The sequence below is a fragment of the Neoarius graeffei genome, chromosome 5 (assembly GCF_027579695.1).
Source record: "Neoarius graeffei isolate fNeoGra1 chromosome 5, fNeoGra1.pri, whole genome shotgun sequence".
In the NCBI taxonomy this organism is placed as follows: Eukaryota; Metazoa; Chordata; class Actinopteri; order Siluriformes; family Ariidae; genus Neoarius; species Neoarius graeffei.
In genome coordinates this window covers 6,050,797-6,064,717 of record NC_083573.1, presented here as the reverse complement: position 1 = coordinate 6,064,717, position 13,921 = coordinate 6,050,797, and the positions used below count along the sequence as shown (strand labels likewise).

Below are 13,921 nucleotides of genomic sequence, written 5' to 3'. Positions count from 1 at the left end.
ACCTTTTATTTTTGTTCCGCGTCTTTCTGGGTTTTGTTTGGCGTAATTTATTTTGGTTGCGATTCCAGCTTTCTCGTTTGCGCTCCCTGACTTTTTGCTCGCAGTTTTGGCACAAACTTCACATGTGGGTGGGCTGTCCAGGAATACATTCCCATTGGCTAACTTGTGTTTGACTGACAGCTACGCTCAGCCATTTCCTACTCGGATTCTGGCGGACTGTTTGACGAGTGACCGATCCATTGACGGTAAACAAGGATCGAGTGGACTTCAGCGGCAACTATGATATTGAATTAATTCAACAAAGTGTAAATTCGATATCATAGTCGCCACTGAAGTCCACTCCATCCTTGTTTACCGTCAATGGATCGGTCACTCGTCAAACAGTCCGCCAGAACCCGAGTAGGGAATCGCTGAGCGCAGCTGTCAGTCAAACACAAGTTAGCCAATGGGAATGCATTCCTGGACAGCCCGCCCACACGTGAAGTTTGTGCCAAAACTGCAAGCAAAAAGTCAGGGAGCGCAAACGAGAAAGCTGGAATCGCAACCAAAATAAATTACGCCAAACAAAACTGAGAAAGACGCAGAACAAAAATAAAAGGTTTCTGAAGAGTAATAGACTGATATTTTGCACGATTACACGAATAATTTGTTTGCCAGTCTAAAAAGAATTGACTTTTTTTTGTTTTTTTGTATTTTGATTTGTCGTTTTTGTTTGATATTTCAAAAGTATTCTATGAACATTTTGGCACAAAATTGATTCCATAACAAACCGGCAAAATGATGGTTGCAATTCGTGAAAAATGTGATAATAATAATAATAATAATAATCTCATTCTCATCTCTCATCTCATTATCTCTAGCCGCTTTATCCTTCTACAGGGTCGCAGGCAAGCTGGAGCCTATCCCAGCTGACTACGGGCGAAAGGCGGGGTACACCCTGGACAAGTCGCCAGGTCATCACAGGGCTGACACATAGACACAGACAACCATTCACACTCACATTCACACCTACGGTCAATTTAGAGTCACCAGTTAACCTAACCTGCATGTCTTTGGACTGTGGGGGAAACCGGAGCACCCGGAGGAAACCCACGCGGACACGGGGAGAACATGCAAACTCCACACAGAAAGGCCCTTGCCGGCCCCGGGGCTCGAACCCAGGACCTTCTTGCTGTGAGGCGACAGTGCTAACCACTACACCACCGTGCCGCCCTAATAATAATAATAATAATTGAAAATGTATTTTAAAAAGATACGCTCTTCCCATCAAATACTTTCATTCCATATTTTGTTGCCTTTTTTTTTTTTGTATGGTTCTGGGTTATGTTTTCAAGTAGAGTTTTTATTTCGTCCTCGGTTGGTTCAGCAACGTGCTCCGCCATTTTCTTCTTCTTCTTCAGGGTTTTTTGGTGGTTGGCAAACCAACTTAAATGTGCATTACTGCCACCGACTGGGCTGGAGTGTGGTACAGGAGATATCGAAAAAAACAAAACAATATTCTTTTAGCTATTTCTGTTTCTTTTAAATACTTTAGAACAAAGCTGCCATTTTGTTTTTCTCTACTCACGGTATATGAGCTGATATCCTAGTCGTAGAGTAGCCAATCAGACCGTACGATTGCTCATATCCAGTGAATGTGGATAGAATAAAATGGATAAAAAGAGACGTCATTCTTTAATTGTTTAACGACAACAAAATGACGTATCCCCCCCCCCCCACATGAAACCCCACCCCAAATTTTCCTACGTTGAATTGGTTGCCATGGAAGTACGGAAAAAATAAAAATCACAGAAATCCTAAAATGTCAAAAGGCACAACTCCTCTAGTCACTGAACATAAGTGTCAGGTTTCGTGAAAAAATTCCTCAGTTTTTGAGTTGTGATCCGGAAACTAAAATGTTTACAGACGGAACGGATGGATAGAGCGATAGCGATAGCAGTATATTTGCGTTTAATCAACACAAATGCTTCGCGTTGTAATTTGCTGTGGTGTAAAAGGAATAAAGCGTGCTGTTGGAGCCAACATAGAGTTAAATGTTACTATAAATGGATAAAAAGTAATTAATCAAATGTGCTCTTTCATTCATACAAAATTGTCATTATTGAAATGAAAAAAATGGTTGTGGTGTAAAAGGAATAAAACAATTCGGAACATGACGTTAGAACTAACAGTTTTATATATGGGGTAACCATAAATGGACAAAAACTACATGTCCGATGTTTTTTTTTTAATGAACAAAAATGATTAGCGTTGCAAAATTGCTGCACAACTTTGATCAAGATTTTTTGCATAAATGTCCACTGAACTACCACACACACACACACACACACACACACACACACACGCAGAGTGCGACAGAGCTCATTGGGAGGGCAGCGGCCCTGCGAGTAATTCTGCTTTGGGGTGTGGAGCTGATGGGCGCAGGCGGGGGGCCGATGGCGGCTGAAATTGATTGTTCGACAGGCGGAGAGACGGAGAGAGAAGAGAGAAGGGCGAAGTGTGTGATGTGTTCAGTCTGCAGCACCACGGGGCCACAGTGTGTGTGCTCGTAAAGAGCGCTCTTTAAACTAGCGGGAGCGAGAGAGAAAGAAAGAGCGAGAGACATGGAGAACGAGTTAAGAGTGCATGCGCGTGTGCGTGTGTGAGAGAGAAAGAAAGTGAGGATGAGAGACATGAAGAAAGAGAACAAGAGTAAAGTGTGCGGATGAGTGTCAGATAGAGAAAGAGAGATAGAGGGGGGAGAGAGAAGAGAGAGAGAGAGAGAGAGAGAGAGAGAGAGAGAGAGATGGAGCAGCCACTAATGAGAACGACGAGTGTGCAAACATGCATGGAAATGACTGTTATTCTGTTGATGTGCATTTAAGTGCTTTTTTACTGCCAGCCGACAAAGAGATGGAAATAACCAGTGATGAATGTTGCCCCCGTAAAACATTCATTTTCCCCACACAGGAGGGAAAAAGGAAGAAGGGAAGGACGGGGGAGGAAGAGAGAGAGAAGTGCATCATTGTTACGCCTGGCAAATATATTATTTGACTTCAGTCAAGTGCACTGACAGGACGGAGGACCAGAGCGAGAGAGCGAGAGAGAGACTGTGCTGCAGTGGGTGATTATAAACAAAGCTGTAATTACTGAATTAGGATGATTACAGATTCCAATTCAAACCTCTGCCAAAAAAAAAAAACCCACACCACTCACACGTGACTCAAATTCTTCACGATTCACAATAAAACTTTGTTCCAAACCCCTTCAGCTGCATAAGGACTGAACTACACATCGCTGACGTCGCCACAGAAAATCCACGCTGGCTGACGCTGGGCGAGTTCGGTGTGAACACGCTGACCGGCTTCGTGATATCGGGACCGTCCTGTCGATCTATAGCTACGCTCGCGCAATTAAACCAGCGAGCTTAATTACACAGAAAGAAATCATTTACAAGATAAACAAGAAGAACAAAGTGAGGTAATGACTGGCGAGACGTAACCATAGCAACAGCTGTCGAGTAGTAGCACGAGTAATAATAATAAGAAGCATACAAATTAAACTGACACTACTACTGCAACTAAAAAGAAACAGTACTGATTAAACAAATGCTAACTCTATAATAATAATAATAATAATAATAATAATAATAATAATAAATATGATTTAAAAAAATACATAAACAGCAGTAAAACAAATTACTAACAATAACACTCCTTCTCATAATAATAATAATAATAATTGTAGTAGAAGTAAAAATATCTATAAATACTAACAATAAAAACCATAATATTTTGAGTAAAAAATGTGCTGTTTTATTTATAATAAAAATCATAAGAAATGATAATGGTTGTATACTAAGAATAATAATTTTTTAAAAAATTATAATTGTAGTTGAAGGAAAAATAATGAAAAACAAAAACTAACAATAAAAACAATATTTTGAGTAAAAAAACCCTGCTGTTTTATTGATAATAAAATCATAATAATAATGAATGTATAATAATAATAATAATAATAATAAAAATAACTGTAGAAGTAAAAATAATAAACAAAGACTAGCAATCAATACAATAATATTTTGAGTAAAAAATGTGCTGTTTTATTTATCATAAAAAAATAATAATAATAATGATTAAAAAATACTAACAATAAAAATTATATTTTGAATAAAAAAATGTGCTGTTTTATTTCTCATAAAAATCATAATAAAAATGATAATGGATGTATACTACTACTACTACTACTACTACTACTAATAATAATAATAATAATAATAATTGTCATAGAAATAAAAATAATAAATAACTAACAATAAAAACAATAATATTTTGAATAAAAAATGTGTTTTATTTGTAATAAAAATCATAATGAATGTATACTACTACTACTACTAATAATAATAATAATAATAATAATAGAAAAAAATGATAAACAACTACTAATAATAACATTATTATTATTATTATTATTATTATTAGTTGTAGTAATATTCGTATTTCTGCCATAGTGTTAGTGAACCGTGACAAAAATGACACACCTGACGCACTGCTCGTATTCACTGCTTCATTCCACTGCTCAGCACTGGACACGGAGAAAGAGCGTTGATGCATTCCGTCTTTAGCCCCGCCCACAGAAGTCACACCCATTCCTGAGGCCACGCCTCCAGACTGCAGAGAGGTACTGCTGTTCGAGTGAGAAGCACCTGAGAGAAAACCAGTAAATAACAAACGTTTTTTTCTCCAATTTCTCAAAATTTACTCCATTTCATAATCACACAAACAATACACAGGATATGCCACAATTATTGGCACCTGTGATAAAGTTAAAAGGTTAATTAGCATCATGTCACACTGAAAATGTGACAATTCGAACCTGAAGTTCAGGTTCACCTCAGAATTTTACAAAACTGAAATTAAAATAAAATCAGTACTAATTCCTAACACACCCTGAATATCACTTTTATTCTCTTAAACAAAGCCAACAGGCAGTTGCAAAAAGACAAAAGCTGGTCGCACAAACGATGAATTAAACAACATTTCGAACAGGTTTGAACTGATCTGAAAGAGGTTTTCCCCCATTAATCTTTTCATCAAACCGAACACACAACGGCGTTTGTCGTCTTCATTTTGTCGCAACAGTGTGTAAACTTTTGCACATCACCGAACAGGATCCTGTCCTCATGTTTTACAGCCTCATCACTGAAATGCAGATTCGCTTCATGAATCTTCTAATTAATAATTAATAGGGATTTAAACAAAAATATTTCAGTACTTTCAGGTCATGGAGTCAAGGTGGCGGGTTTCAGGGCGTTTTTCGGGGAGCACTTTTTTAAGCGTGTGATTTTACTTGGCAGATTTTTTGTCGGGAAAATTCTGTTGGAGACTTTTTTGAGGTGGATTCAGGCAAGGCTTTTTGGGAAATTTTTTCAGGGGTATTTTTGGTCAGCATTTACGGGAAGCATTTACTTGAAATCTTTTTGAGGGAATTTCTGGAGCATTGTTGGTGCATTTGCTGGGGGTTGCGGCCCTTAAAATCAATAATGAGGTGGTGTTTTTGGGGTAGTTGTAAGTTTTTTGAGGGGGCATTTTCTGGATGACATTTTTTTGGGGAGGGGGCAGGGTCTGGGTATTGGGGTTGGTTTTTTGGAGACATTTTCTGAGGGGAATTGATTCGTGTCATTTTTTAGGGCATTTTCCTGGGGCAGAGTCTGGGCATTTATTCGGGGCTTTTCTGGGATTTTTGGGGGGCATTTTCTGTGAGGCACCTCTCAGGGGTGTTTTGGGAGACTTTTTTGTTGGGTGAGGATCTGAGCACTTACTCGAGGTGTTTTTGGGGTTGGTTTTTTTTTTTTGAGACATTTTCTTGAAAATATTTGTTAGTGTCGTTTTTAGGGTTCTATTTTAGGGGCAATTTGGGGAGGAGGGGTGGCACGGTGGTGTAGTGGTTAGCGCTGTCGCCTCACAGCAAGAAGGTCCGGGTTCGAGCCCCGTGGCCGGCAAGGGCCTTTCTGTGCGGAGTTTGCATGTTCTCCCCGTGTCCGCGTGGGTTTCCTCCGGGTGCTCCGGTTTCCCCCACAGTCCAAAGACATGCAGGTTAGGTTAACTGGTGACTCTAAATTGAGCGTAGGTGTGAATGTGAGTGTGAATGGTTGTCTGTGTCTATGTGTCAGCCCTGTGATGACCTGGCGACTTGTCCAGGGTGTACCCCGCCTTTCGCCCGTAGTCAGCTGGGATAGGCTCCAGCTTGCCTGCGACCCTGTAGAACAGGATAAAGCGGCTAGAGATAATGAGATGAGATGAGAATTTGGGCAGGAATTTATTATCTGCATTTTTTGGGTTTGTTTTTTGGAGGTATTTTCTGGCAGCGTTTACAGTATTGGGAGCATTTTGGGGGAATTTTTCTGGGGGCGGAGTCTGGGCATTTATCGGGTCATTTTTGTGGTTGTTTTGGGAGACATTCTCTGGGGTGGCATTTATTAGTGTCATTTTTGGGGGAATCTTTCTGGGGCAGAGTCTGGGCATTTATTTGGGGCTTTTTGGGGAGGGATTTTCTGCGGGCCCTTCTGGGATTTTTTTTTTTTTGGGAGGCTTTTCTGTTGGATCAGAATCTGGGCATGTATGAGGGTCATTTTTGAGGTTGTTTTTGGAGGCATTTTCTGGGGTGGCATTTATTCGTGCTATTTTTGGGGGCATATTTCTGGGGCAGAGTCTGCGCAGTGATGAGGGGCTTTTTGGGGAGGGATTTTCTGCAGGGCCCTTCTTCGAGGTGTTTTTGGGGTTGTTTTTTGTGGGCTCAGAATCTGGGCATTTATTAGGGTCATTTCTGAGGTTGTTTTTGGAGGCATTTATTAGTGCCATTTTTAGGGGGCATTTTTCTGGGGGCAGAGTCTGGGCACTTATTAGGGTCTTTTTTGGGATTTTTTTGTGGGGTGAGGACCTGGGCACTTACGAGAGGTGTTTCTGGGGTTATTTTTTTTTTTTGAAGACACTTTCTTGAAAATATTTTTGAGTGTTGTTTTTGGGGTTAGATTTTGGTGCTATTTTCCTAGAGGCATTTATTAGTGCCATTTTTGGGGGGCATTTTTCTGGGGGCAGAGTCTGCGCACTGATGGGGGGCTTTTTTGGGGAGGGATTTTCTGAGGGGCCCTTCTTCGAGGTGGTTTAGGGATTGTTTTTTGGAGGGAATTTTCTGAGGAGGAGATTTTGTTCAAAGTGTTTTTGATGGAAGCTGTAAGATTTTGTTTTGGGTGACATTTTTGGGAGTTCAGATTTTCGGGGCATTTCAGGAAAATGTTTGTTGGTAGGCCATTTTTGGCTGACTTTTATTTGGGGGCATTTCTGAAGGGTATGTAGGTATTTATTAAGGCATTTTGGGGGGGCGTGGCAGCTGTTTATTTATGGGGGTATATTTTAAGGTGATTATTGGTGCATTTTTTGGGTGTGTTTTTTTTTTTTTTTGTGGCACTTGTGGGCGATTTTGGTGGAATTTTGGGTGGCATTTTTCATGGGTGGTTTTTGGGGGATTATTTTTGACCCTATCTGCCTGAACTGTGCGCTGTTAAATATACATCAATAATAAACAAGCTCGCTGCAGTCATCATGCACTGTGATTAATGATTGTACACTTTCCTCCCCTACAGATGCGCTACACGTCCCCTCCATTTGTCTCTCGGCTGCTCGTTCTCCGTGATGGGCTCTGCCACTTCTCCATGTTCATCTCTCTGCACTACATGAGCAGTCGCCTCCTCCTCCTCCTCCTCCTCTCTCTCTCTCTCTCTCTCTCATTCCCCCTCTCGGTTTCTGCCACTAATTAGCCCTTAATTAACAAGATACACTCGGAACAGTAATTAGCTCTCCCCCCCCACTCGCTGCCAGCCACATCCATCTACCCCAGCGGCATTCCCGCCTGCCTCCAATCAGAGGCGCCCGTCATTAGCGCCAAGGCCGGGGCGGGCACCGCATGGCGTCCTCTCCCTCAGCTCCCGCTGATCCCAAAAAACACACGCTGGCCCTCTCAAACATTTCAGCGACGACGCTTTAATGATTTTTCCCTTTGGTTCGAGTCAAAATGACCCGTTTTTAATTGTTTTTCACGACACGAGGCTTCCAAAAAAACTATTTGTATTACACTGTTTGTCTTACATTAACACTCGCTCTGACCTGAAGGTTACAAGGTGGAAAAAAAATACACTGTAAAGAATCGTTGAATGACTTGGTTCAGGTTGAAAACGAGCCATTTTGGAAAGAAAAAAAAAAAAGAAAGTTTTAAATACAGAGGATGTGTGGACAAATCATTTGAGAACATTATGACTGAAGTGCAAACTTGCATTTTGGGGTGTTTTAATGTGGTGTTTTGGGGTAATATATATATTTTTTTGCGAAGGATCATTTTCAGATGCATTTCTGGGCGTATTTTTGAGATTTTTGCAGGCAATTTGTTTTTGGAAAGCGTTTTCAGGGGCATTTATGGAGGCGATTTGAGTTGATGTTCTGAGTGAGAGCCTTTGGGGCAATTTTGGGGAACATTTTTGGGTAGCGTTTCTTTTTTTTTTTCCAAGGGAGATTTTTTCAGGCAATTTTGTTTCTTTCAGAGCTGTTTTTGGGACGCAATTGAAGGTCATTTTTAGATGTGATGTTTCGGTGCCATTCTGGGGTATTTTCTGAATCAATATGGGTGCAAATCTTTTTTTTGGGGGGGGGGGGGGTGTTGCTTGTGTGGTTTTCTTGGACGCTTTTTTTTGGAGCATTTTTAGGAGGCATCTTTTCGGGGACATACGGTAGAACTGAAATAGTGTATTACGGGAAGGTACATTCTGATCGAAAAGTTACAAGGTGGCAAAAAAATTGATTATACTGCAAGAAATGTGAAAAAGTGAGCGATACGATGGCCGTAAATAAATAAAAGAAAAAACAAGAGTGAGGAAAGAGACACCAACTTTGAAGCAGCCTTCGACAGTCAGTGAGACTTTTATATCTCTTCCATCAGCTTTACAGTCCAAATATATTCCCACAATTCATCTCGAGCCGAATTAAACCTGTCTACTCTTCCATTGGTTGACGTTTGAGGCGAATATCAGGGGTCTAACACCACAGAATAAGCGCTGAACTCATTCTCTCCGACTCGCTTCTTCAAGAATTCGAGAATAACTATGCAGATGGTCCACAAAAATAGTCCCGAAGAACGTTTTTTAAAAGCACGTCCTCGGCCATCTGTCTTGACGCACTTCGCAGTTAACTTCTCTCTGTTTTGTCTTTTGTTTCTTTTCTCTGCCGCGCTCTCTTCCTGTTGCCTCCCTCCATCGCTCTAATTTAGCGAGCACGCTCCTCAGCGTGAGACAGGAGCTCTCTGCCGCTCCCTCCCTCCGAGAGACGCCCTTCCCCTACGGGCACGGCAAGATTAATATTCCTGCACCCAACAAGATAATTACCGACACTAATTAGACATGATTATGCGAATTTGATACACTTATTACTCCCGCTAATGGCTACGACGCATTAGGCTAACAAGAGCCTGTGCTAGCTGAGGTTTGCTTAGCGCTAGCGCCGAGCGAGGAGACGCCTCAGCACAATCAGGAGCAATTCGTTGGTAATTGAAAGAATAGAGGGTATTCTTACGCCTGTCACTTTCTTCGATGTGTAATCACATCCGTATTGTTGACAGGAACGTTTTATTACTTCTGTCATAATATTGCCCCTGACTGCTTCTTTGCGCATCTCTTGCCACGTGTTTAAGTGAGAAGGGATGAAATTAAATAAAGCTGCGGTGCGGTTATCACTCGGATAGATACCTGTGCTGCAGGATGCCACCGGTAATTATAACTTATTGTTTTTACTCCGAGCTCCGTTCAAAGGAAACGGATTCGGAGAAGACGACACACACACACGCTAACATGCTAGCAAACGTCGTCTCTGACAAACCTTTCACTGGAGGCAGGAAAGAAAACGGGCTCAAAATTTGTTTTGAAGGAAATCTGGAAGATTCCTTGTGTTCGGACGGAAAATGAACACAAACCTAAAATTTGGAAGCGGTTTCTTTTTTTTTTTTTTCATCTGGGAAACTCAAACTCAAACATGCACGTTGGTATGGAAGCTAAAAAAAAAAAGTCTCAAACAAAACATGCAAAAACACAGACAAACCCCCCCTAAACGCTTGAAAAAAAACTATTAAAAAATTTAATGCTACTTTTTTTTTTATAAATCTCAAACAAACAGACTAACAACTTTTTTTAGACTTGAGAAAAAAAACAACTTTTAGAAATGGTGGAATATTTTAAGTCTAAAAAGCAACAAAAAAAAGAATTCTCATTCAAAAAAAAACTTATTAAAAATTTCTTTGTAATTTTACATAAAATTACTGAAGTAGTAAGTCTCGATAAACAAGATCAACTATGAGCTACTGCTCACTTGCGTATTCCCCGCTCTCGCTTATATCAAAACGCAAGCAATCGAAGGAATAGCACACTTATTATGAATGTTGACTTCAACAAATAATGAACCCTCAAACAAGTAAGTAAAGAGCCGTGTCTCTCCCCAGGGATTTCAAACAGCATCCTGGTAAACTGTCATTTTGAAATAGCATTTCGCTTCTTGAAATAGCGTCAAAATCCACCCTGTATGTTTCGTGAATACATTGAGTCGGTAAACAGGAAGTCGACGTGCGACAGACCTGAAAACGCTACACGCGGTATAGAACCCCAAGCTGAAGCTCGGCACCAAATTTCAAGCAGTTGTGATTTGTAGTTGTTGAGAAAAGTGTTATGAAAATTGTGTAAATCCACGCTACATGTTTTGGAAATACATTCAGTCGGTAAACAGGAAGTTGATGTCTGACAGACCTGAAAATGGTATCCTTGGTATAGAACCCCAAGCTGAAGCTCGGTCCCGAATCTCAAGAAGTTGTGATTTGTAGTTGCTGAGAAAAGTGCTAGGCAAATTGTGTAAATCCACACTATATGTTTCGTAAATACATTTCAGTCAGTAAACAGGAAGTCGATGTCTGACAGACCTGAAAATGGTATCCTTGGTATAGAACCCCAAGCTGAAGCTCGGTACCAAGTACCAAGTGGCTATGATTTGTGGTTGCTGAGAAAAAAGGGTGTTTCGGACGGACGGAAATACAGACGGATGGATAGAGGTAAATAAACCAGAATAACCCCCCCCCCCCCCCCCCCCCCCCCTTCGGAGCAGGGGTATAATAATAAAAACAAACTAACAAACAAAAAACATTTTCTGAGACTTGAGAAAAAGAAAAAAAAACAACTTTTCGAAATGGAAGAATAGTGTAAATCTCTAAATAAATAAATAAATAAATAAATAAACAAAACCCATCACAAAAAAACCAACATAAAAAAAAAATAACCTTGAAGATGATTTTGAAATTCTTGGTGTGAAAAAACAAAAAACAAAACAACTTTTAGAAATGGTTGAATAAATATTTTAGGTTAAAAAAAAAACTTGAAAATGTTATTTTTCAAAAAAAATGTCTTGAAAAAAAACTTTGAATAAAAAGAAACGAAACAGTTCTGTACGGATATTTTTTTGACTTGTGGGGAAAAAAAAAGCTCAGACTTGTTGAACAAAACACAAACAAACATCACACGTCAGCTTGAATAACGAGAACGCGAACGCCGGAGAAAGTCTTCTTGATTGCGTGTGAAAGGAACGCTCCACAGATTTGCACTAATCGCCTACAATTATACGATTACACAATTAGATGATTAGATGAGTCGTGATTACTCCGAGGTGGGTGATGTGACAAAAAGATCATATCACTATACTTAAAGTCATTTCTCGAAGATGTTGGAGTACGCATCACGATATGTTCAGCTTGTTAACAAACTGGGAGCAAAATTAAAATGTAAAATTGTCAGAAAAAAATACGAAACGTTGAAAAAGTCGGTTCATGATTTCGAGAAGCGAGAAAAAAAGTGAATATATGAGATAACGTCGCATCACGTGCTTCCGCGGTTTTTAGCTGATCAAAAAACAACAACGTATATTGTGATACAGTATAATATTTACGTGAAGTTATTTTATAATTCCAAGATAATCCTCTACACCAAGTAACATTATACTATATATACATTACATGACAGGAATTTAGCAGACGTTTGTATCTTATCCAGAGCAACGTACAACATACCCAGAGCAGCCTGGGGAGTAGTTAGGGGTTAGATGCCTTGCTCAAGGGCACTTCAGCTATTGCTGCTGGTCCAGGGAAGCGAACCGGTAACCTTTTGGTCCCAAAGCTGCTTCTCTAACCATTAAGCCATGGCTTCCCCCACACCACACACATACAGTATATTACGCTCCAACACCACATCTTGACATGTTTTATTCCTCTTAAACCACAGTAATTAGACAACAATTTGAAGTTTTTATGAATTAAAACACCAAAATTTTGTACAACCCCGATTCCAAAAAAGTTGGGACAAAGTACAAATTGTAAATAAAAACGGAATGCAATAATTTACAAATCTCAAAAACTGATATTGTATTCACAATAGAACATAGACAACATATCAAATGGCGAAAGTGAGACATTTTGAAATTTCATGCCAAATATTGGCTCATTTGAAATTTCATGACAGCAACACATCTCAAAAAAGTTGGGACAGGGGCAATAAGAGGCTGGAAAAGTTAAAGGTACATAAAAGGAACAGCTGGAGGACCAAATTGCAACTCATTAGGTCAATTGGCAATAGGTCATTAACATGACTGGGTATAAAAAGAGCATCTTGGAGTGGCAGCGGCTCTCAGAAGTAAAGATGGGAAGAGGATCACCAATCCCCCTAATTCTGCGCCGACAAATAGTGGAGCAATATCAGAAAGGAGTTCAACAGTGTAAAATTGCAAAGGGTTTGAACATATCATCATCTACAGTGCATAATATCATCAAAAGATTCAGAGAAACTGGAAGAATCTCTGCGCGTAAGGGTCAAGGCCGGAAAACCATACTGGGTGCCCGTGATCTTCGGGCCCTTAGACGGCACTGCATCACATACAGGCATGCTTCTGTATTGGAAATCACAAAATGGGCTCAGGAATATTTCCAGAGAACATTATCTGTGAACACAATTCACTGTGCCATCCGCTGTTGCCAGCTAAAACTCTATAGTTCAAAGAAGAAGCCGTATCTAAACACGATCCAGAAGCGCAGACGTCTTCTCTGGGCCAAGGCTCATTTAAAATGGACTGTGGCAAAGTGGAAAACTGTTCTGTGGTCAGACGAATCAAAATTTGAAGTTCTTTATGGAAATCAGGGACGCCGTGTCATTCAGACTAAAGAGGAGAAGGACGACCTGAGTTGTTATCGGCGCTCAGTTCAGAAGCCTGCATCTCTGATGGTATGGGGTTGCATTAGTGCGTGTGGCATGGGCAGCTTACACATCTGGAAAGACACCATCAATGCTGAAAGGTATATCCAGGTTCTAGAGCAACATGTGCTCCCATCCAGACGACGTCTCTTTCAGGGAAGACCTTGCATTTTCCAACATGACAATGCCAAACCACATACTGCATCAATTACAGCATCATGGCTGCGTAGAAGAAGGGTCCGGGTACTGAACTGGCCAGCCTGCAGTCCATATTTTATACCCATAGAAAACATTTGGCGCATCATAAAACGGAAGATACGACAAAAAAGACCTAAGACAGTTGAGCAACTAGAATCCTACATTAGACAAGAATGGGTTAACATTCCTATCCCTAAACTTGAGCAACTTGTCTCCTCAGTCCCCAGACGTTTACAGACTGTTGTAAAGAGAAAAGGGGATGTCTCACAGTGGGAAACATGGCCTTGTCCCAACTTTTTTGAGATGTGTTGTTGTCATGAAATTTAAAATCACCTAATTTTTCTCTTTAAATGATACATTTCCTCAGTTTAAACATTTGATATGTCATCTATGTTCTATCCTGAATAAAATATGGAATTTTGAAAC

At 40.2% G+C, this 13,921-nt stretch overlaps 1 protein-coding gene across 2 annotated transcripts in view; it reads right to left on the bottom strand.

The window, feature by feature from the left end:
- agap3 (ArfGAP with GTPase domain, ankyrin repeat and PH domain 3) overlaps positions 1-13,921 on the bottom strand; it is a 291,019-nt gene that overhangs the window by 69,130 nt on the left and 207,968 nt on the right. For both annotated transcript variants that reach the window (XM_060921058.1, XM_060921056.1), the window contains exon 12: positions 4,520-4,684. In XM_060921058.1, the coding sequence (XP_060777041.1) occupies positions 4,520-4,684 (165 nt within the window). The remainder of the gene's footprint in view (positions 1-4,519; positions 4,685-13,921) is intronic.